Raw genomic sequence first — 24,898 nt, forward strand, 5'->3', positions numbered from 1 at the left:
AATGAAATTCAAGAATAATACACAAAAGAGATTACTTCTTTTCATAATTTTTCATTGTTATGAACAGCTACTCTCATTTTCCTGAGGCAACTTGATAGGCTACTTGCAACTTTTAGGATCAAAGATGATCCAAATGACTCTCTTTGTTTTCTTAATTATTTCAACCAATGCTTTCCTAAAATAACTTTTAAAAAAGAAATTATTATAAAGATGTACCCTGCTTTAAGAAAGCCAACTCTATGAAAATCTGATCATAAAGTTACAACTTTTGAATATAACAATAGGTGGGTTAATTAAAGGCATCAATTTCAAGGGTAGTTGAAGACTTTTAAATAACAGAAATACTTCATGTTTGCATGATTTTTAATAGTTCTCAAAGCCCCTTGGAAACACATACATCATCTCATTTTATCCTTACAACAACTCTATGAAATAGATCAACAGAGATTATTCTCATTTCCATTTTACAGATGAGGAAAATGAAACTCAGAAAGATTAATCTGCCTGATGCCAAATGGGTAGTAAGTTGATCAGCTGGACCAGAACTCATATCTATTTATTCCTAGCCCATAGTTTTCTTCTAATGTCTTTAATGTAAGATTCACTTGGTCATAATTATTGTAATAACAGCTCACTAAATTTGATTTACCAACAAGTTTTTATAAATATATCTCTTGTGAAAGGTAAAGGGATGTACAGGATACCTGAGTGGTACTGGACAAGTCACTTAACTTTTTGGTACTCTAGGGAGCTCTCTAAGAATATGAATTGTAGGGAAGATACTGACATAGATATTATTAAAGGGAACATGTTTTCCTGGGAGTTCCTTTTGCAAATCAAATACAGGTCTATTTCCCTAGTCTATCTCTTATATAAAGCAAGGAAGATAGATTTATATCATTATCTCTAATAAGTCTGTAATGTCAAACAGCTAGGCTATGAGGAAACATGAGTAGTCATGAAATACATTTTTTAAAACAAGTAAACAAAATGAGGATATATAATCATTACCTCCATAAAAATATTCAGCAGGCACTTCCTTGTGTGCTACAGTGTGGAAGGTGTGGAGTATCTTCAGGCCCACATTAGAAGTCTTTCTTAGTCTGATAGGATTTAGTGACCTTTCAATCATCAGCCCCAACCATAGGACCTGCCAGAACTCCTCTGGCATTGCTTTTGAGAACCCATAGGCATTTACCATGGGATTTTGAAAGCTAGCAAAAACTGCTATGGGGACATCAGAGCTTTTAGGAATTATAAATTCTAATTCTGTTGGCATGAATTCATTTCCTAATCTCTCCTTAGTGAAAAAATTTCCAGTTTAGCTGAATGATGAATGTCTTTATTTTTGTTTTTCATTTTTAATTAAAATTTTTTCTATCATCAAGTATTTTTTTCTTCCTGCCCACCCCTCTCCTAATGAGGTGGGAGGAAATAAAAGCAAAACCTTTATTACAAATATACTTAGTCAAGGAAAACAAATTCCACACTGACTCTGCCCAAAACTTGTTTCTCATTTTGCATATTTAGTCCAATACCTTTCTGTTCAGGAGATGGACACAGGTTGTTTTTTTTTAATCATTTTAAGTTCTTTGGAATTACCATGGTTGATCATTATGTTGTTCAAAGTTCTTTCAAACATAACTTTCAAAAGTATTTTTTCACAGTGTTGTTTTTGTAGTATCTAATATTGTTGTTATAGAACCAAATGTTCCTTTAGTTCTGTTCATTTCACTCCTCTACTTCCTCTGAAACTATCCTTTTTATCATTTGTTAAGGCTCAATAATATTCCATTACAATCAAATGACATAATTTGTTCAGTCTTTCCTAAATTGATGGGCACAGTCTTAGTTTTCATGATGTGCTCAAAAAGAGCAGCTTGAAATCTTTTTGTACATGTAGGTACTTTTCTTTCTTTGATCTCTTTGGGGAATAGGCCTAGTAGTGGCATTTCTGGGTCAAAGGATACTCATATTTTAGTCACTTTGGGAGTATAGTTCCAAATTGCTTTCTAGAATGACTGACCAATTCATACCCTATGTGGATGGCTATTAGAAAAGACTTTACTCACCAAAGACCTGTGTCTGCTCCTTGAAAATTACATAATTAATGATACTTTCCCTAATAGAAAGGGCAAGTCCAGTGTCTGTGGCCAGAAATCATAGCTGTGCCTTACTCTCAGACTGGCTTCTGCTGCAGAAGGCTCCCACTGTTTCAGTATACGTTGGCTATACAGAGGCAGCTTTGGAAAGGCTTAGGGATCCTAGTGAATACAGTCACCATCTGAATGCAAAGCACGTGTCCCTACAGTGTATTAAATGTACTCGTTTAAACTGGAAGATTTAATCCACCTTAACTAAAGCATAGTTATTTAAGGATTAGTGAACAAGGCTTTATAAGCAGGCCTAGCATTTTATACAGCAGAGCAGGAAATCTTGTATTCTTGTTAAACTGGGCTAGGATCTTTTAGGATTAAAAGAGATAGTAAATAAGAACTCCAATAGTCTCTATAAAGAGGTTGAGATATTCAATTAAACCCTGGATTCCTGACAATTTCCTTAGCTTAAAGAAATAGTTTTCAAGACTTTTGAAAGGAAGGAAACAAGCATTTATTAAGTACCTGCTTTATTTTATCCTTACAACAACCCTGTGAGGCAAGTACAATTATTATCCTCACTTTACAGTTGAGGAAACTAAGGCAGACAGAGGTTAAGCGACTTGCCTAAGGTCACACTGCCAGTATATATCTGAGGATGGACTTGAAATCAAGTGTTCCTCTCTATAGCCCCAGTGCCACTTCACCACCTAGCTGCTATGGTGGCAGAATGCAGTAGAGGATTGGCTTTTTGAAGTTAGGAAGACCTGAGTTTGAGACTTACCTCCAAATTACACTTACTGGGTAAGTCCTTGGAAAGTCACTTGACTTCTCAAGTACCCCAGTAATACTATGAATTTATAAGTTATAGAGCAATTGCCTAAATCTTCATTCTTCAAAATTCAGCTGAAATTCAGTTTGAAGTCAGCCCTCCCTCTCCTGGACTCCCATACCGATCTTCTCCACCATTCATTTGGTTATTAATCATGTGTTATTTTTAACAGCTCTTTTATTGCTTGTTATTAACTGTCATTTAAATCTTCTTTTGTTATTCCAGATTGTATTGCTTTTTATATCTTGTTTCTTTGAAGGCCAAAACCCCATCTTATACTTCATTATATTCTCCCCTAGCTTCTAGCTAAGTGCTGAGTATGTGTAGCAGAGATTCAATAACTATCTGTTGATTTGGTTTAATGTGATTTGGAAAAAAAAAATTAAGGCTTACCTACCTGAGGTGAGTAGTATCACCTTCCCACACAATGTTATATTTACTGTTTTAGCAGGCTAGGTTGGTGGTAGGATAGGTGGCACTATCTAATATGAAGGATCATGGTTGCTTCCATCTTTATTTGCTGAAATTGTTTAATGTATGTGAACACAGGAATATCTTTGTATTGAAGACAGCCTTGTTCACAAGTCTTCTCCAATATAATGTATTTAATAAAGATGCTGTTATTTTCATGAATATGCTATCCTTTGAGATACATACATACACGTACCAGTTTAATCAGAATCAAACTCCCATCCTCAACAAATTCCCACTACCCCGTAGAAGTTCCTAGACACAGTCCTAATAATCCCCAAAGCTTTGTAAAGAAAAGAGTCTGGATTTGAAGGGATGAAAAGGATGCTTTCGTCTCTTTTCAGTTTGAATTTTTCTATTTTCAACTTGAAAAACACCAAATAAAATGGGAATTTCCATAGGAGAGGATTGTCTATGAAACTGTGAATCCCTGCTGTGTGCAGCTTGCCTTTTTAAAGAAAAGTGTAGAATACATTCAACAAATAATTCTCAAAGCTGACTTGCTTATCTGTGAGTCCTTTTTGCCTGGATCTTTTTGGAAGATGTTTTCAGCATATTTAGAAGATTTACTGAATGTTATTGACAGGAAGACCAAGGTGAAGTAGAAAAAGAGGTATGGTAGAAAGTCCTAGAATGGGAATCAGGAGACTTTTGTTGTCTCAACTAGGTGAGTAACTAGCAGTATTTCACTGAAGATAGCCCTACCTTTTCTGTGCTTCAGTTCCCTCATTAGTAAAATAAAGAGGTTGGACCAGATGATTTTTAAGATCTTCTAATATAGAGATGTCAGAAACATGGCTAGGTAAGTAAGAAAGTGAATAATACATAACTTGGTCAGCACCATGGCTAGGGAAAGTGTGGTGATAGGTTGAATTATGATGCTAATATGAGCATGGGTGACCTAGTGGGAGAGATTTAAGAAAAAGGAAGAAGGGTTCTTAGCAGCGTTCCAGGTTCTTAGACTGAATTTGAGGAGTTTTTCAGCAGATTTGCTGGTCCTCACAGAGTGATTGACCAATGTGAGCCTCCAGGTCTTGGAAACAGGAAACAAGTTGCATTGTTTGAAGGCTTCCCTGACAGGTAAGTGTATTTTTCTGTGTCTCTCCCAGGACACTGACTGCCCTATGGGAAGGTAGCCAAAAGTGTATTGGGTTTATATCCTGTATCTTCTGAGTATCTGAGTTCCATGGCCATTCTTGGTACCTCCCTGATAACTGAAGGTGGGGAACAGATATAAATCTTCTAGTAATTCTTATGGCATGAATGAATCATTTACTTAGGTTATCTCAGGTTGACACCTTATCAAAATAGTAGCAATAATCCTTTTTAATTCTAGTGAGGTCTTTGTGTAGTAAAGGGGATAGGGCAGATGATCAAGAAGTGGGCTTTGGCCCTAACAGTGATTTCCAGAGGAATAAAAGCCCACTATGCCTCCAGCATTGCCAGTAATTATAATGGGTACCTCCTAGCTAATTAATTAATTTTAACTTTTAAAATGTCATATACTTTTTTGAATAAGAATCATAAGATGTTGCAGGGTCCCAAAGGATTAGGAATCAGTGCCCTAGAGCAGGGGTTCTAAAACTGGGGTGCATGAACTGTTTTTTTAAATTCAGTAACTTTCAATATAATTTATTTCTATTCCTATGTATTTTACTTTATGCATTTAAAAACATTATTCTGTGAATGAGTTCTTAGACTTCACCAGACAGCCATAGGGGTCTGTGACACACAAAAAGTCCAAGTTCTCTTGAGTGCGATAGCACCTTAACCCCAAATATTAGAACTCCATATCTGAAAAACAATCAAATTTAGAATAAATTGAGGAGAAATATTTAGACCTATAATGAACTAATAAAACTGAAAAAAATTTGCTAGAAGTTGGGTCAACATGTAGGAATTCTGTATGAATGGGTTCTAAAAATAGTTATATGATTGTGTGTGTGTGTGTGTGTGTGTCTGTGTAAAGGAGCTTTCAGCTGTACTGTAGCCCAGTGGCTATAAATGCATCAAAAATGCCAGGAAACAATGCATCCATACTTCAAGGATGTGTGACTTCCATTGTATAAATATTCCCTCCCCTGATGCAAACTGAAATGCCTCTAAACCTTAGCAGATGATCTTTAACCAGCGGAGAAGCAGCTCGGTGACACAGTGCCAGGCCTGGAGTGAGGAAGACCTGAGTTCAAAGCCAGCCTCAGACACTTTCTAGCTGGGTGACCCTGGGCAAACCCTGTTTACCTCAGTTTCCTCATCTATAAAATGAACTGGAGAAGGAAATGGCAGACCACTCTAGGATCTTTGCCAAGAAAACCCCAGATTTGGTCATGAAGAGTCAAATATGACTGAACAACAACAGTAACAAACAGCCAAGGCTGGAAATCCCGCCCTCCTGGTAATACAGCTCTCCGAACTAACAGGCTGGTCCCTGCATGACGGCACTCCGGGCCCACACCACACGCAAAGCCTTTCCAGAGGGATAGACCCCAGCAGAGGCTGTGCTTCCCTGGGAACACCAGGGGTCACTTCCACACTTTGGTGAAGCACTGGGGAATGACTTGAGTGATGCAAATAATGGCTGTGATTTTCTCAGGTAACATTTTTGAATAAAATCTATAGACAGAGTCAACCCAATGCCCTCCTTTTCTCATTAGCATCTTCCTTTAAGGAAGTGGATTCAATCATTCTCCCATATGGCTGTTTATCCTCATCATCAGTAAACATTGGTTAAGGCTTGTTGATTTCACATTTACAACATCTCTCAGGTACACCCCTTTTTCTCCTCTGACACTGCCATCACTCTGGTGCAGCCCTTCATTATCTCATACCTGGACTATTGTAATAGCTACTTTTGGGTCTGCCTGCCTTAAGTGTCTCCCTACTCTAATCCATTCTCCATTCAGCCACCAAAGTGATTTTTCTTTTTTTTTTTTGAGAGGGGAAGGTAGGGCAATTGGGGTTAAGAGACTTGCCCAAGGTCCCACGACTAGTTTTTTTTGTGTGTGTATGTTAAGTGGCTGAGGCCGGATTTGAACTCAGGTTCTCCTGACTTCAGGGCCGGTGCTCTATTCACTGCACCACTTAGCCACCCCGAAAGTGATTTTCCTAAAGTGTAGGTCAGACTATGTCAAACTCCCCTCCCCGTGTAACCTTCAGCATCTTCCTGTCACCTCCAGAAGCAAATACACAATGCTCTCTGTTTGGCATTCAGAGTCCTTCCTAAGCTAGCCCCTCCTACCTTTCCAGTCTTCTTAGAGTTTGCTCCCAGGCCCATATACTTCTGTCCAGTGACACTGGCCTCCTGGCTAGGACATGAAAAGACACTTCATTTCTCAGCTCTGAGCATTTTCACTGGCTGCTTCCCCCCATGTTTGGAATGTTCTCCCTCTTCTGTTCCACCTTCTGCCCTCCGTGGTTTCCTTTAAGTCCAACTAAAACCCTATCTTCTGCAGGAAGCCTTTCCCAACCCCTTTTTAATCTGGTGCCTTCCCTCTTGGGGGAATGGGAATCAGGAGACGTTTGTTGTCTCAACTAGGTGAATAACGCAGTATATCCCTCACTTCCTTCTTGGCCTGGATATAGCCTGTTGGTACATGTTTGCTTGTTGTCTCCCCCATTCGACTGCAAGCTTCTTGAGGGCAGGGGTGGTCTCGCCTCTTTTTGTATCTCTAGTGCTTAGTACAGCACTCGGCACGTTGTTGTTCAGTCATTCAGTTGTGTCCAACTCTTGGTGACCTTGTGCACCACAGCCCACCAGTACTGTCCATGGGGTTTTCTTGGCAAAGATGCTGGAAGTAGTTTACCATTTCCTTCTCCAATAGATGAAGGCAAACAGGTTAAGTGACTTATCCAGCGTCACCCACCTACTAAGTAGCTGAAGCCAGATTTGAACTCTGGTCCTCCTGACTCCAGGCCTAGCACTCTATCCACTGAGCCACCTAATTGCTATATGCCTGGCACACAGTAGGTGCTTAATAAATTTACCATGTGCTAAACACTCTGCTTCTATGATTTTAAGCATTTCAAGTGACAGAAATTGTTTCCTCTGAGTAAGAATATTCTTTTCCTTAAACTTTTTGTAACCCCAGGAGAATTTCTACTGCTCTCTAATCTACTGCCCTGTAATTGCATAATCCCATACAGAAGACTTACTTGTGGGCGCAGGAGCTGTCGTTGTAACGGGAAGAACGGTGGTTGTAGGTAACTTTTTTGGTCTGAATTTGTAGTGGCCAATAAAACCATCAGCAGTTAAACTTAAGTCCGATAAGAACTGAATGAGCAGCTCATTTCGCTCAGACACAATGGGCCTGGAAGATGAAAAAGAAGCATTTTCTTATAGAAAACTCAGGTTAAGGTCATGTCTGCGCAGGAAGCAGAATAAAACAGAAGCACCATTAAAGGTTAAAGAGTTGCACAAAATTTTAAAAACAATTATCCTGTCATAACATTGTTTGGGATAACAAACTTCTAATCATTACCAGACACATGCAGTCAAAAAGTAGCTTAATCCTAACCTGGGGCCCCTGATTGGCTTCAGTTCCCAATGAGGAAACTTTTTCTCTCAGTACAGATAATCAGCTGCTCAATAATTTACAGCCTAATAAATTTATATTGTATATCTTATTATAAAGCTGTCCTGGTAGAGAGTTACCTAGTATAAGAGATAGGTGGTGCAAGGACAGCTAGGTGGTGCATTGAATAGTGGATATAGTGCCAGGCCTGAAGTCGAGAAGACCTGAGTTCAAATCTAGCCTTAAACACTTACTGTTGTGCGACTCTGGACAAGTCACTTAACCCTATTTGCCTCAGTTTCCTCATCTGTAAAATAAGCAGGGGAAGGAAATGGCAGACCCTTCCAGTATCTTTGCCAAGAAAACCCCAAATGGGGTTACTGAAATGACCATACAATAACAAGAGATATTTAAATGAGAAGTAGATATAAGAACCTTCTCATTGTAAATATAAACAATGAAACCACATCCCGTCACAACCACTGGTTTATTCAGGTAGTATCTACATGACCCCAAAAGAAGGGCTAAATATGATCAATTCAGTAAAAAGTAATCAGCCAAATGAGTCATTTAATTGAACTGACCAGACAATTATATATTTGCAAATTTCTTTAATGCAACACATAAATGCAGTTACTATTACAAGCAGCAGCATCATTGTTGTTCCTCTGAATTGACTAGTGCCATCTGCCCAAATATTGGCAAAAATGGCAGCCACAGTCAGCATGGTGCAGTACCTCTCTATTTCCCATAAGCAGCTTTCTCTAGTTAAAGACTCCACAGAACACCATGTCCCCATGCTGGATACCTCCTTGTGCTCCACCCCCCTGCTTTTCAGCTTCAGTCTGTGTGTAGTGTTCCCCTATTAGATTCTAAGCTCCTTGAGTGCTTAGCACAGTATCTGGCATATAGTAAGTGCTTAATAAATATTCACTGAATTGAATCGATTTATTCCCCCATTAATGGTGAAAAAAAAACACATCAAAACAGCTGTTTGGCATCATGTAAATCAAACAGCTCATTGCTTGAAATATTCAGATAAGTTGGATAAATATATGAGCATAAATATTGAAAAACCTTATTAATTTGGTTCCTACTAATTTAGAATTTGGAATACTTGGCAAGGGATGACTAGATTGGAGTTGAAAGGACTTACAGAGTAAATGAATCATATACAAACAAGACTTCAGAGGGAATGTTTAAACTACTGGTTGTTTTGATGTTCTCCCAGTCTCAAACTAATTTGCCAAAGTGCTGCCTCCTCTGAATGAACTCTGAGCTAAGGGGTGGAAAAAAGCAAATGTTTATAACTGTGTATTTAATATATGCATGGACCTATAGACCTTTTGTTATTGGGTCATTCCAGTTGTGTCTGACTTTTAGTGATCCCATTTGGGATTTACTTGGCAAAGATATTGGCATGGTATATTGTATGTGTATATGTACATGTGTAGGTAGTCATCATAGAGAAATAAACTATTTTAAAAAGAGGCAGCTAGATGGTACAGTGGATAGAATCTTCAGTTGTTTGTCCTTCGTTTTCAGAGAGGACCAATGACATCACATCTTGACTTGTTTCTGAATTGGATTTAATTGAGGCACAAAGTTTTCAGCTTCTCTCTCTCTTCCAGACTCATCAAAGTCCAGTGACAGGACAAAAGTCAGAATGATTGGTGCTGGCGAGGGTGTAATGGAGTCTTTGATGCCTGACCAAGCTCTAAGCACTCCTCAGTTTCAGCTGACATTGTCCTCCACCCATTCCACAGGGAGAGGTCTTCACAGGCTTGGTTGGGGTAGACACTCCCCTAATTCATCGATGGGTTTGAGACCCGTCAGTTATCCTCAGCCTGATTTAGTCCATCTGCTGGACCGATTTTACCAGTGTGACTGGTGCATGTGCTATTGCTTCTTGGAGCCACAGGTGAGAGTTAGGTGAGTCAGACGGACACCAGAAGACTGGATGAGCAGCCCTGAGAAGGGTTGGCAAGCCCTTACACCAGAGGTGCAAGCCCTCCCTGAGCACCCACACACTTGGGATCAGGAAGACCAGAGTTCAGATTCAGCTTCAGACATTTACTACCTATGTGGCCCCTCAGCAAGCGGCTTAACTTCTCCCAACTCCAGTCTCCTCATCTGTAAAATGGAGATGATAATAACACTGCCTCCCAGGGTTGTGTTAGGGTCAAATGAGAGAAATATAAAGAGCTTCTCCAACTTTAAGTGCTATATAAATGGTGGCTATGATTGCGATGATGGGCTGCTAGGTGGTGAAGTGGATAGAGCAGAAGTCAGGAAGGCTCATCTATCTTGAGTTCAAATCCAGCCCCAGACACTATGTGACCCTTAACAAGTCACTTAACCCTGGTTGCCTCAATTTCCTCATATGTAAAATGATCTGAAGAAGGAAATGGCAAACCACTTCAGTTTTTTTGCCAACAAAATCCCCAAACAGGATCCCAAAGAGCCAGACAAGACTGAAATGACTAAGCAACAACAAATTGTGACACCAAAGAAAAAAGAAAAAAGTTGTGATGCCAATTCCTTCGAAAATTTAAACTACAAAAATTAAACTACAAAAAAAACTCTTGTGGGAGATAGTGACGGCTCCTTGCTTTTGTTATTCGATGGAGGGGGGTAGGAATAATAATCACCCCATAGTGCTGTATGGTTCCAGTGTGTTTTACATACATTTTATTGTTTGATCCTCACACACCTAACCACAGCCCTGCCCTAAGATTCTAAATAGAGCTCCTTTGTTTAAATGAGGGGAGAACAGCTGAAAGATGTACTATGCACAACAATGAAAACCTTGAGCCCTTTCTTAACTGGCATCCTGGGTGTGATGGTATAATTACTATGATTCTTCATTGCCCTCTTTTTAGGCCAGGCTTCATCCTTGGTACTATAATTTTAGAGGCAATATGCTGAAGCTAAAACTTCTCCTGGAATATTGTAATTATCACTGCAAGGAAGACTTGTTTCCCTTTGCTATTTGCTGAGTCTTGGAATTAGAGGGGATTTAGTCAGAGTGGCATATAGTTCATGGGGATCAAGGATTCTACCTGCAGATTACTGTCAGGCAGTTGGGGAAGAAAGAAGGTAGGACTTTGACTGGGGCTCTTTTTCCCTGACAAATTGGGGTCATGGACCAGGAAGTCATCTTTCATTTACCAGTGCTACAATGCCCCATCTAGCTCCCATCTCGCTCCCCTGTGAGAGGCAGATAGCATTTTACATTGGCTTGAGTTCAGGCCAGTGAGGAAAGCACCCAAGTGAACTTTCCTCATTGCTGGCCCTTTGCTGTTGTGGAAGCTTTGCTATTGAGCAGAAATAGTCAGTGGAGAAAAATGCTACCCTCTGGTTTGGACCTCCATAAGTCTGAGGTCTATAGTCTGAATGGAGGGAGAATTAAGAAGTACTCAGAAATACTCAGTAGGAAAGCCCAAGAGACGTATCATTCTGATTATTATCCCCATTATACATTTGGGGAAACTGAGGTGCACAGAGGCCCAGGATTACACAGCTTGTAGGTATCAGAGGTTGGATTTGAACTTGGGTCTTCCTGACCACTGTGCCACTTCTCTGCTTTAAACAGAGGCAGCTAGCTGACACAAAGGGAATGCTGGACTTGGGCTCGGGAAGGCCCATGTTAGAATCCTGCCCTGGACACTCACCAGCTGTGGCACCCTGAGCAAGTCTCTTAACCTCTCCTAGGTTTAGTTTCCTCCTCTGTAAAGTGGAGATCTCACTGGCACCTACCTCCTAGGATTGTAGTGAGTAGAAGATGAGATGCACTTTGCAAACCTTAGGGTGCTATGTAAATGTGAATTATTATTATTATTATTAAATCGAGGGCTCCAAATTTAAACTTACCCTATATAGAAGGATACGGAGAACTCTAGATTCGGCCTTGGAAAGGCCCTTAGAAGTCATCAAGTAGGGGCAGCTAGGTGGTGCAGTGAATAGAGAACTGGCCCTGGAGTCAGGAGGACCTGAGTTCAAATCGATCTCAGACACAACACTGACTAGCTGTGTGACTTTGGACAAGTCACTTAACCCTGATTGCCCTGCCTTCCCCCCTCCAAAAAGACCAAAAAAAAAATAAAGCCATCAAGTCTAGCCTGTGCCAGTACAAGAACTCCCTCTGTAAGGGCTCACAGATGTTCATCTAATTAAGGCTGATTTCCCTTTGAATTATTGATAAAAGGAAGACTTCCATGGCAAATTAGATCTGCAAACAAGACTTCAGAGCAAGAGCTAAACCCCTTAGAGTCACCCCCTATTTTCAAATATGCTGAAATCCTTCAGTAGTACCATTCATGAAGAATCAGCTAAAGGAATCTGATCTATTCAGTAAAGATTATCTAGTAGCCACCATTTGCCCAGGCTCTATCTGATTACAATGACGGAATTGAAAGTCATTAAAACTCAGGGTTAGGCCTTCAGGTTCAGCACAACAGTGTGACACTTCGGGCTGAAAAATGTCCAATGTGGGGCTCTGAATCATCTTCATGGCCAGAGTGGAACAAAGCCCAGCCGGTTTAATTGACTCCAGCATTTAGATGGCTCCCTCCCCTCTTCTCCCCTCCCCTAGGGAAAAACAAAAAACAAGAAAAACCCACAAATTAACAACAATACAACAAAAACACTTTCTGAAAATATGGGAAATTTGGATTCTCTGCAAGAACCCAGACTGACTCAGGCTAACACCCCTCTATTCTGTTTCTGTCATGGTCAACAGACCTTTTCAGGAGGGTGACGGGGAGCTGCTGTAAAGGAAGGGGAGATGAGCTGAGTCAAATGTCTATACAGTCCTAATCTAGGCGTGTGCATGTGCACATATGTATTTGTGTACTGTTATATATTTATATACAGATATGTGTATGTATACATATATTTATATGACTCTATATGCACATATATATGCACATTTCAATATATGTACTGACGTAACAAGGGGACCCCACAATGGGGAAGCATGCACTGAGGACTAGGCCCTGGAGTGGTCGGTTGCCCATTGTCAGTTTTTCAAACATTGTAATATTATAATTTAAGTTTTTCTGCTTAGAATTCTTTTAGAATTTTTTTTTTTAAGTTTCTATAGCATAGCTTTGGCATGGATCTCAAAGAATAAGGGGAGAATCATTGTTGCTACTGCGTGTGTCTGACTCTTTGTGACCCATGGACCATGTTCCATGAGGTTTTCTGGGCTTGCCATTTCCTTCTCCAGCATATCAAAGCAAACAGAGGTTAAGTGCCTTTTGCCTGTGGTCATACAGCTACTTAAGTGTCTGGGGCCAGATTTGAACGCAGGTCTTCCTGATTCCAAGCCCAGCACTCTATCCACTGAACCAACTATTATAAGCTGGCAAATACTTAAAAAAAATACCTAATGCAAATTTAAATATGTTTGGACAAACTAAAAAGAAATTTGTTTCAATTCATGTAGAAGCCAGTAAAATAAACAACAGACTTACGCAGGTGGTCTATCTCCACAATATTTTCCAATTCTTTTAGCGTCATTGATTTCTCCCCCATTGAATATGGCCACATAGTCGTATCTGCAGTAGTTATCTTGTTCCACATCAAACTTCTCAAACTTGACCTCTATCACCTGCAGATAAAGCACAGCATTAGAGAGAGTTAATAGATATGAAGGCTGTTGTCTGCTTCCAATAAACCTGCATTTCACCCTCTCCCCATCTCTAGACTCAGAGACTCCTCCGAAATACATTTTTTTAAAAATTCCTTTTCTTCCTCCTTAGATCTTTTCCCCTTCAGTCATGCCTGTTTAGATTTCATGAACTCTTTGATTTGAATAGCAACTTTATTGTATTCATTCTCTTAAATGTTTAATCATTGCCGAAGGTCACTCTAACTGCAGTTAACACAGACTACAGGTGTTCATTGCCTTCTCAGTGTGGCATTAGGCTCATGTGTCTTATTTAGTTCACAGTGTGGTAAAAGCACTGAATAATGTCATTCTAGTGAACAAATGAAATTGTTTCACCTTCCTTTTCCTCTGAAAAACCTTCCTTTTATGTGTGATGTATGATATACACATACACATGATGTATGATATACACATAAAAATATCGTCCAATGTCATTTGCGTGCATTGTAAGCATGATGGGGCAGGGAGAAATATAAATGGTGTCTTTTCCTTGACATTAGCTATATTTTTATTTCGCAATTAACAGATAACAGAGACCATTAAAAATTTTTTTTAATTGGAAGCCCAGAATTGAAATTTATTTTCAGACCCTGCCTCCCTTCTGCCTTTTGTGTATTTTTACCCTTTCTCCTTCCCTCCACCCAGACAACCCAGTATTCTGTGATCCAGCTACACTGGCCTCCTTGTTGCTTCTTTCACCTGATGCCAACTTCACAGGAGGTCTTCCATACTTGCTGCTCTGTCCTCTCCATCTTCTCTTAGCTTACCCGACTTCCTTCAGGTCTCACTAAAATCCCGCCTTAGGCAAGAAGTCATTCTCCTTAGTCTTAGTATCTTCTCTCTGAGATTATTTTCAGTTTTTCATGGATATATCCTGCATGTACATAATTGCATTTCTGTCCCCTGTTAGACTATGAGTTTCTGAAGGGTGGGGATCATTTTTTGACTTTTTTTGTATCCTCGATGCTTAACACAGTGCCTGGCTCATAGTAAATGCTTCTGGATGGACTGAAATGGACAATTATAGGATCACAGAGCTAAAAAGGACTTTAGAGGTTAAATCCAGTGCTGCTGCCTGATTCAGGAACACCCTCTATTAGACTTGATTAAATTCGAAGGAAGAGACTGTGCTGATATTCATCTTTGAATTCCCAGCATCCTCACATGGTGCTTTTGACATCGCAAACACTTAAGTGTTTTTTGAATTGTTGAAACCTTTGTGAAAGGTTTCATCCCATCCTTTGATCTCTTCCAATGACAAGGGAGGGCACTACTAACAAGGGAATCTGATCCATTTTTTCAATAACTGTAATCATTACAAAGTTCTTCTTAAACCATAGCTGAGCCCTGCTTTTATCTAACCTACACTCATTGGTCCATGTTCTGACTTTTGTAGAGACAATGAATAAGTCTACTCCATCATAACCCAGGGGTACCCAGTACTACAAGAGAGAAGTCAGGAAGCCAGTAGGACAATAGAGGGCGATCAGAAGCAAGGTATAAAGGCTAGCCAGTCTACTCTATTCAGTCTTTCCCCACTATGGCCAGGATAGTCATTGAAATGAGTCTGTGGCAAAAAAGAAAAACCAGGATGTTGAAGTTCTGAGAAATGGTGGAAGTGTGAGAGAGAGGAGTGTTATAAGTGCTCAAAACCATGGTGGGAGATTCAAAGAGAATATTAAGTCAGTTTCTAGCACAAGGAAGCCAAGCCAGGATTCGGTTCGGGATAAAGTGTGGTCAGAAGCAATGAGATAAATGGCCCCCCTATACTTAAGTCCTCAGGAAGCATGTACAGAAGTAAGTTGAATTGACCTCAGAGGTCATCTAGTCTAATGGATATATGAGTTGGGACCTCCTGCACAACATTCCTCCTCCACCTCTGCTTGACGATCATGAGCTGCGGAGCCCCAGGTGAGTAGACTTTCTTTAAGGACAAGATCCTAAGAAGCTTGCGTGAGGGAAGGAGGGGACTGCAAGGTTATTTTCAGGAGAAGATTGACTGTGAGGATTTGCTTCACTGGGGAAGAACAGATAGTGATTGGAGATCCTGACTCGAAATTCAATCAGCATGATGAGAATGATGGTGATAACATTTACAAAGCACTTTAAGGTCTGCCCTATGGTTTAGAAATATTATCTCATTTGATAGTCACAATAACCTTGGAAAGTAAGTGCTGTCATTGCCTTCATTTTACTGATAAAAGAGATTGAGTCAGGTAGAATTTAAGTGACTTGCCCAGGGTCCCACAGTCAGTGTCTGAGGCAGGGTTTGAATTAAGACTTCCTGACTACAGTTAGCTCTCGTTATATAGCTCTTTGAGGTGAGATAAGCACCATGATGATCCCCATTTTACATATGAGGAAACAGAGAATCAGAGAAGTTAAATAATTCGTCCACATCTGGTGCCTGAGGCAGGATTTGAACCCAAGTCTTCCAGACTTCAAGTCTAGTGTTCTCTCTATCCACTATGTTATACTGCCTCTGAGGTTACACCTGTCATGGTTCAAATCCGCAAATGGAAAAAAAAAGTTATGTGAATATTAGTCCAGAAGAAAAATTGTCTTTATTTTAAAGATTGTATTGACTCCACTTACATAGATTAGGGCTAAAGAAACATGCACTTTTTTGAAGTGTGCCTACAGAAGGCACATTGTGCCTTCCCTTACTACGTATTGCCTGTTGTGAGTCAGAAGGGGGGGACCGCAGTCTTGTCAGGTACCTTGAGGGGGGCTTGGATAATGCCAACAGCTCACACTGAGGTGGGATATCACTAAGGACTGAATCATACCAAGAAAATACCTCCAAGAGAAGAGAAGAGAAGACTAATGCAGGTTTTCTGACCAAGACAATTCAAGGAATAGGACACACACAGATAAGTTATACGGGGATCCGTTCTGGAGCCCTCAGAGCCAGGGTCTGGCTGTATATTCACCAAACTTGGTGTCCTGAGGGCTGTTCTTACCTGCAGGTACAGCTCCCTGCCATCTGTGCCTTTGTTAATCCTCCACAGCTGTGCTGTCTGGCAATGACGTCAGATACTATTGCCCAGGACTCAGGGCTGGGGCTCTTGGGATGCTCCAGCCACAAGTCACCAAGGTCCGGCGGAAAGAGTACAGGGTTTGGGATGAGGAGAGACATGAATCCGAAGCCTGCAGTCAGCAGCCTCGGAGGCAGCTGGGTGACGAAGCGCTGAGCCTGAAGGCACTAAGGTTAATGGGAACAGAATGGCTTCTTGTAGAAGGTGGGCTGTGAACTGAGGTTTGAAGGAAGCCAGGAGGAAAAGATGAATAGGAGACAGTTCCAGGCATGGGGAACAGTCAGTGAAAATGCCTGGAATTGGGGCGGCCAGGTAGCACAGCGAGTAAGAGCACCGGCTCCAGTGTTGAGAAGACCTGGAGATCGAATCTCGGGCTCAGACACTTAGCACCCACCCAGAAACACCTGGCCGTGTAACCTTGAGCAAGTTACTTAACCCCGATTGCTTAGGGGCGGCCAGGTGGCTCAGAGAGTAAGAGCACGGGCTCCAGTGTCGGGATGACCTGGATCAAATCTGGGCTCAGATACTCAGCACCACACCCAGAAATAACTGGCCGTGTAACCTTGAGCAAGTTACTTAACCCTGATTGCTTTAAAAAAAAAAAAAAGAAAATGCCTGGAATTGGGAGATGGGGTGTTACTAAGAGGAACAACAAAGACTGAGCACTCGGGCAGCAGGGAAGGGAGTAAGGTGTCTGAGGCAGTGGTGCAGTGGTTAGAGTACTGGGCTTGATGTCAGGAAGACCTGAATTCAGATCTCAATGCAGGTACTAGCTGAGTGATCCAGGGCAAATCGCTTAAACAGTCTGCCTCAGTTTCCATAACTGTAAAATGAAGATCACAGTAGCACATACCTCACAAGATTGTTGTGAGGAGCAAATGAGAAAATATTTAAGTGCCTGAAATAGAACAAGGGTTTAATAAATGCATGTTCCCTTCCCCAATATTTACTAAAAGGGTGATTATCAACAAAGCCATTTAACCAGTCTTCGGTTTCAGTTTCTTCATCTATAAGATGGGAACAACAGTAACAATTACATATAATATTGACTTCACGGGGCTATCATGAGGATCACATGTGAGACCTGTGCAAACTTTGTGTTATATCAATGTCAGCTTTTGTTTTCATGCTGGAGATAGAAGGCGTGTGCAAGAAGACATGTACATACATAGAGGTTTTGATGAGCTCCCATGTGTGCTCATCCTCATCTGTCCCATAGTCTGCCTAGTTTACCAAATAATGGAGTTGGCTCCCAATACCAGTATTTTAAATGAGGTTCTCTAGTGATGCACATATTAGAATTTTTCTGGTTTGTTTGATGGTAGAGAATAGAGATCAGAATCTGCTTGGATTGTAAACATACAGACCAAAAGATGATCATCTTGGACCAACTACTGTACCCTAGCACCACTGGGAACAAGAAGAAGCTGGTAAGGTGCTGGGGGAGAGTTTCCCAATAATTATCTATACAATCAAGCAAGCAAGCATTTATTAACTATCTACTCTGTGCCAGTTCCTTGGTTATATAGTATTGAGCAACATGCCTGGAGAGAGGAGTCATCAATTGATAGTTAACAATCATTATGGGAGAGATACAAAGTTGATTCCTCCCAATTCAAAGTCAGGCCAATGAAAAGTTAAAAGTCTCATTGGAGTCCAACAATGATAGCATCCAAAGGATTTGACCAAAACACCTGAGTTTCACTAGGAAGAAAAAAAGTCCAAGTCAGCTAAGCCTGGTGAGAAGTGATCTCGTCATGATGTGACCTATTTGCACCACTCGCCCCCACCCCTTGTGTTTTTTTTTTCCTATTCCCAAGGAGGATAGATGCTCTGGTCATTGCCTGCTTGCCCATAGCACAAGTACCCCAGCCTGCTGACCTATTCTGAAGGGATTTTGTGGGACCAGATGCCTTCTCATTGAATTGGTCTCTACAGTTCATCTATGAGGGTCTGAGTAAGACTCAGCTGGGGAAAAGGGTGGAACAAAGGTGCCATGACAGTTCCTGGGAGACATCTAAAACTCATTATCCATAGTGAGATAACTATCTAATCAGAGTGGGCAGGGATGTGTTCATTTCCCCTCTTGAAAGTTCATACTTAAATCAAATCTATAAGCTGCTTGACAGATTGGTCCATTAGGGTGGCCTTCTTCCAAGCTTAAGTCATGACTCACTGTTTGGAATGGATTGAAGTAGTTAGTTGTGGTCTGGTGGGAAAGAATGTTGGACTAAGAGTCGGAGAGAAATGAACTTGTACCCTAGCTCTGACAGTTACCAGCTTGTGACCTGGAGAAAGTCACTCCCTCCCTCTTAACCTCTGTTTCCCAATCTGGAAAATGGAGATAATATCTGTACTACCACCTACACAAGGTGGTCACGAAGAAAGCGTTTCATAAACCATAAAGTGCTATGGAAATGTGACTTCTTGTTGCTGTCACTCATAACTGAACCTTGAATGTCTAAGGGACCCAATCTATCTGGTGGCCATTTTTGCCTCAAATCTATCTTCAGAGGTCTGTCATATCTTAGATTATCCAGCAGGGGGCTCTCTTCTATCATCAATGGTGTCATCCATTGTTGGGCTTTTGTTCAGTCATTTTCAGTTGTGTCGGACTCTCCATGACCCCATTTGGAGTTTTCTTGGCAAAGATACTGGAGTAGTTTTTAATTTCCTTCTCCATCTCATTTTACAGATGAGGAAACTGAGGCAAACAGGTTAAATGACTTGCCCAGGGTCACACAGCTACTAAGTATCTGAAGCCAGATTTAAACTCAGGAAGATGAGTCTTTCTGACTCCAGACCTGGCACTCTTGTCTACTACACTACCAGATGTTAGTAGTCCAGCTGATCTTGGTCACTAGAGATTTTGTAGGAGTGCAGTCTAAGGCATAGTTTGTTAGGAGTGATTTGAACTAGGGACCTAATGTACTCTTTTTCATTTGGTGAGAAAAATATCTCTGGTATTCTAAACCAGAAGATTGGGGGCTTGGGGAGGTGAGAGAACTCCTAACTAAAGCCTAGCCACCACTTTACTACTTTTCTCTTTTGCTAGTGGCTATCTAAGCCTGGAGGCTGGTTGTTTCAATGAGGAGTTACTCAGCGAGGACAAAAGCTCTCTTCCTTAGTGTTAATGTCAGTGTGGCAAGTGGGTGAGGAACGGAACAGACGTGCTAGACTCAAGGATGTCATACTCTCCATTGGGGCATATCCAGAAAGGAGGGCTGGAAGCATGTAAGATTTTGTGGACAGACTGGGGAAGCATTGACTTTTCTAAGGCAGGATAGCTTGGAGGCTACTAATGGGACTCACAGAGTGAAGTTGCATTGTATTAAGGGGATTATCCAGCCGAAATCGAGGGAGACAAATGTAGGATTTCTACCAAGGAAGACCAGGCAATAGGCATCAGCGTTAGACCAGGAGAGGTCTAACTGCATGGGAACCAGGCATGCTGCTATTATAGCTTTTGGCTACATTTACATGCTCAGAGTTCTGAAATGTATGGTCTATTCTTAGAGACAGATGCTGTCCCTACCTGTGTTTGTCTGAATTCATATTCCATAGTTCTGCTGTCAGTGAACCCATGCATAACAGTCCCAGTAAAAGGGAGTGTATCTGAGGATAGGATGGGATTGGAGAATGGATTGGTAAATAATACGGTGTGAAACAAAACTGTGGCAAAGGAAGGATTGGGATCGGGAAGTGCTTTTTATTATAAGGCAGAGAAGGGCTAAGCTGAGGTAGAAATGACCAAGGCCAGTCTATAGATGTTACTCTCAAGAAATCCTCTAGAGAAGGGAAGACAGAGGAGATGAGCATTTCTATAGAACCTACCATGTGCTAGGCACTGTATTAAGCATTTTGTAAATACGGTCTCATTTAATCCAAGTGGAATTGGTATTTGTGATGTGGAAGGCACTCAGTTTGGGGTTCAGTTAGAGTATCTTCTCACTTAAGCTTATATGTAACCACTATGGGCTATAAGGACATTGGTATACAGACTGCTCGATATCAGGTTATAAGAAAAGGGAGACTGACCCATGGGTCAGTTTCAAGGACAAAGAAGGAACGTGATGGATTGGGAATCCAGGCTCACTTGAATGCTAGGAATCACTGGGAGGTTGTAAGAGACCAAGTTTCTTCATAAATAAATGAAGTGGAAGGAACGCAGAGAAGGGCAGAAAGAAGAAGCTGTACCTGAAAAAATACAGTGTGTGTGTTTGGGGTGGGAGGCATAAATTGCAAAGGCCCTGGAGGGCAAGGATTATATCTCATCCAATATTTCATCCTTTAAAGTGTTGAGGACAGCATCTTGGACAAAGTGAGTGCTATGATGTCCAATGCCCAAGTTTACCTTTCCTGAGGCACTCTCCTTCCAAACAGAAAGTAGGAGAATTCAGGAGCCCAGGAATCAGAAATGCTGTACTGGTCGTGGTTTGAATATAATGGGATATTATTGTGCTGAGAAAGCGATGGAATGAGCAACCTCAGAGGACTCTGGGAAGATCCCTATGAACTGATGCAGAGCGGAGAACAGAAGAAAAATCTGGACAGTGATAGGAACATTCCTGAGAAAAACCACTTTGAAAGATATTACAATTCATCAATGCGGTGATAAACCACAAGTCTGAAAGAATGATGATGAAACAGTACACTTACCTCCTGATGAAAAGGCGATAAACTTATTATGCAGAAAGAGACATACGATTTCAGACATGGCTGATAAAGGAATTTGTTATCCCAACAATGCAGCAATGTATTGAGTGTTTTTGGGGGGATGGGGTGCTTTTTTAAAAATTTGCTCAATTGAAGAGACAATGGGAGGGTCAGATTAATAAAAAAAAATTGTTACTTGAAGAAATAAAAATAATAAACTTTTTAAAAGTGCTATGCTAGGCATAGCTTGATCTTATAGCTCATTCCATATTGTATATAGTATGAGATTGGGGAGAAGTATTAGCAACCAGATCAAAGATGGCGGCTCCTTTTTACTGTGCAATACTTCCAGAGGGGAAGCAGCTTCACAGTAAGCCCCATAAGACTCCTGCCACTATTTTCACTATTCTACACCATACTTTGACTTAACAGGGCACATCCAGTGTGGTTTTCCCTCTCTCACACCAATCCTACTCATCCAGCCGAGGCAACCACTCTCCCTCTGAATATTTAACTCTCCTACTCAAATTCCTTGTGAAGGCTCCATTTACACACTCTCACTCCCCTATTGAAAATCCCTCTCTGATCTCATTAGAACCCTTTCACCATGATTCCTTCAAGATTCAAGGGGCAGCTAGTTGGTGCAGTGAATAGAGCACTGGCCCTGGAGTTAGGAGGACCTGAGTTCAAATCCAGCCTCAGACACTTGACATACTACCTGTGCAAGTCACTTAACCCCAATTGCCTTGTCTCCCCCCTCCAAAAAAAATAAAATTAAGATTCATCTCACATCATATTTTCTTCAGGAGGTCTTTCTTGGTCTCCCCACTTCTTTTCCTTCTTTTCTCCATCCCTCTGGGCCTCTCCTCTTGAGATTACTTTCCATTTACCCTATATATATCCAGTATGCACACAATTATTTGCATGTTGTCTGCCCTGTTAGAATGTGAGCGCAGGGACTGTGTTTTTCCTTGCTTTGTATCAGTAGAGCTTAGCATAGCTCCTGGTACACAGTAAGGGCTAAATAAATGTTGATTGACCTACTTGGAAAACTGGAATGTGCTCATGTGTGATGGATGGAGCATTCGTCCCCAGTTTGGCAACTCACAAGAAAGGAGTGGGGAAGAGCATATGTATTTCCTGAAACTGACAAAAAAAGAATAAAAAAAGGATGCTTCCGTGTTATGAAAATAACTCCCATTCATATGGGCTTTATGGTTTACAAAATGCTTTCCTCACTAACCAAGAAGTGGGTGGCTTAAAGCAGTGGCGTCAAACTCAGATAGACCCAGGGACCCCTAAACTTTATGGAAGGATCGCTGCAGGCTGCATGTCGGCTTAGAAAGCCACGTAGAAGCATTATCTACATTTTATGTCCAATTACATTTATCTGTTTTGGCCCACCCAGGACTGTTGCAGGCCTCATGCCTGTTTGAGATCTCTGGTGTAAAGCATTAGTATATACATCTGACAGATGAAGAAACTGGGACTTAGAATACCAAAGGCCACAGAATTCCCCGACCTCAGCTCTTTGCTCAGCATATCTTCCTGTTAATGTCGTTGTTGTCCTTCATTCTTTGTGACTCTATTTGGGGTTTTCTTGGAAGACATACTAGAGTGGTTTGTCATTTCTTTCTCCAGCTCATTTTACAGATGAGGAAACTGAGGCAGACAGAGTTAAGTGACTTGCCCAGGGTCACACAGCTAGTAAGTGTCTGAGGATGGATTTGAACTTGGGTCTTCCTGACTCCTGACTCCAGACCTGGCACTCCATCCACTGTGCCACCTAGATGCCCTGTTAATGACCTACCAAAGATGGGGAACCTGTGGCCTCAAGGCCACATGTGGCCCTCTAGGTCTTCAAGTGTAGTCCTTTGACTGAATCCAAACTTCACAGAGTAAATCCCCCTAATAAAAGAATTTATTCTATAAAACTTGAACTCGGTCAAAAGGCCACATGTGGCCTCAAGGCCCCATAGGTTCCCCACCCCTGGGTCCTATACCAAAAGGCAGTCAGGCTGCTCTGATTCCTCACCCCTGGGTGTGACTGAGGGGAAGAAGGGTATGAAGAGGGCAGATGACTAATTTATAAGAATGCCTTAGAGTATATTATTGTTTGGGTTTTATTTGTGTACAATGACTTCTCAATAATTACGAATAAAATGTTTTCTATTAAAGATAATGGGCCCTTAAAATTTAAGCTTCTATCTTTAGACCTTGAAAATCACCATATATTCTTATTTGGAGGAGATGGGAGAAATGTGGTAGAAAGGATAAAATAAGAGAAAAGAAAAAGGGGCTTTCTTTCAGAGAAACTCTACTTTAAACATAGGAAACATCCCGTAGGTTTCATAGGATGAGAAAGTGCTCCTAAATTATTCAAGACTCAATTTTTCCATCATATATTTCTCTTCTGAACAGTTCCCAGAGATTTCAAAGACTTTTCTGATGATTAAAAATTCAAAAGATCCTAGCCCAAAATCACATTAACAAAAATAAAAGTGTATAAACTGGATATAAATACGCAAAAGGAAGTAGAATTCAGCCATAGAGAGAATAAAAGAATTCTGAAATATAATGTGAGCCCAATTTAATAGCTCAGGAACTAGGTATCCTAAGATATTTAAACCTAAAACAGTGAAAATGTGACCTATTAAATTTCAAAGGATTATTCATATAATAACTCAAATTCTATTTTTGAAATTTAATTTACAAAAATTTATAGTGTCCAACAATAGCACTACAATAATAAATATAAAATAAATATAAAGCCTTATATAATCTACACTAAATTAATAATAATTAATAATAAAGTAAATTTTGTTATTAAAATTGAATTGAATTTCAGGATCATGAAGAAAGTTTTTGTTTCATATAATTAACAATATTGGTTCTCAAATTTTTTGATCTTGAGACCCCTTTAGACCCTTAAAAATTACTGAGGATCCTCCCAAAGAGCTTTTGTTTATGAGTTATCTATTGATATTTATCATATTAGAAAATAGGATGTCTTAGTATTATTATTAAAATAGTCTTGACCTTCTGGACCCTCTGAAAGTGTCTCAAGGGTCTCCAGACCACACCCTGAAAACCAATGATTAACATCAATGTTATGCTGTCTTGAATTGTTCATTAATGAAAGTATTGCAATTAATATTGGGAACTATTTCCCAATATTAATTCCAAGGTACATCTGATAAGATGACAAGGGATCAGTTTTGAAGAATTCACCAAACAATACAGAAATGGTCCTCATATAAATAATATGTGTATTTCAGATCCTTGAAGGTAAGGTTGGCCTATCTCTGCATTTAGGAGCTAGAATGTTTTGACTCTTTCTTCCATGTTAAATATGAAAGCATAGTTAGATTCCCAGAAAACACATAAATTTTAATAATCAATGAACTAATCAATGTCAGAAATCTATGCCTCCTTTACTCTAAGGAGTAGTCAATCAATCTTTCTGCATAGAACTTGTACAGCATCTTGTGTATGAAAGACACACACTTTTAAAGCACTTCAGGGTGTCTCACTCACCAATCTGGCTTTAAAAAAAGGATGTTGTTTGCTCTTTTTTGATGTTGTTGCTTCATTAACCACTCTTCATTATTTATCATTAT

At 40.5% G+C, this 24,898-nt stretch overlaps 1 protein-coding gene across 1 annotated transcript in view; it reads right to left on the bottom strand.

Moving 5' to 3' along the window:
* PCOLCE2 (procollagen C-endopeptidase enhancer 2) overlaps nt 1-24,898 on the bottom strand; it is an 89,900-nt gene that overhangs the window by 4,927 nt on the left and 60,075 nt on the right. Inside the window, exons 5-6 of the mRNA XM_069104691.1 lie at nt 13,388-13,524; nt 7,552-7,706 (exon numbers count right to left, since the gene is read on the bottom strand). Coding sequence (XP_068960792.1) covers nt 7,552-7,706; nt 13,388-13,524 — 292 coding nt within the window. The remainder of the gene's footprint in view (nt 1-7,551; nt 7,707-13,387; nt 13,525-24,898) is intronic.

This window comes from Petaurus breviceps, unplaced genomic scaffold, assembly GCF_028583685.1.
Source record: "Petaurus breviceps papuanus isolate PSGF00001 unplaced genomic scaffold, PetGlider_PUasm1.0 688, whole genome shotgun sequence".
NCBI classification, from domain to species: Eukaryota; Metazoa; Chordata; class Mammalia; order Diprotodontia; family Petauridae; genus Petaurus; species Petaurus breviceps.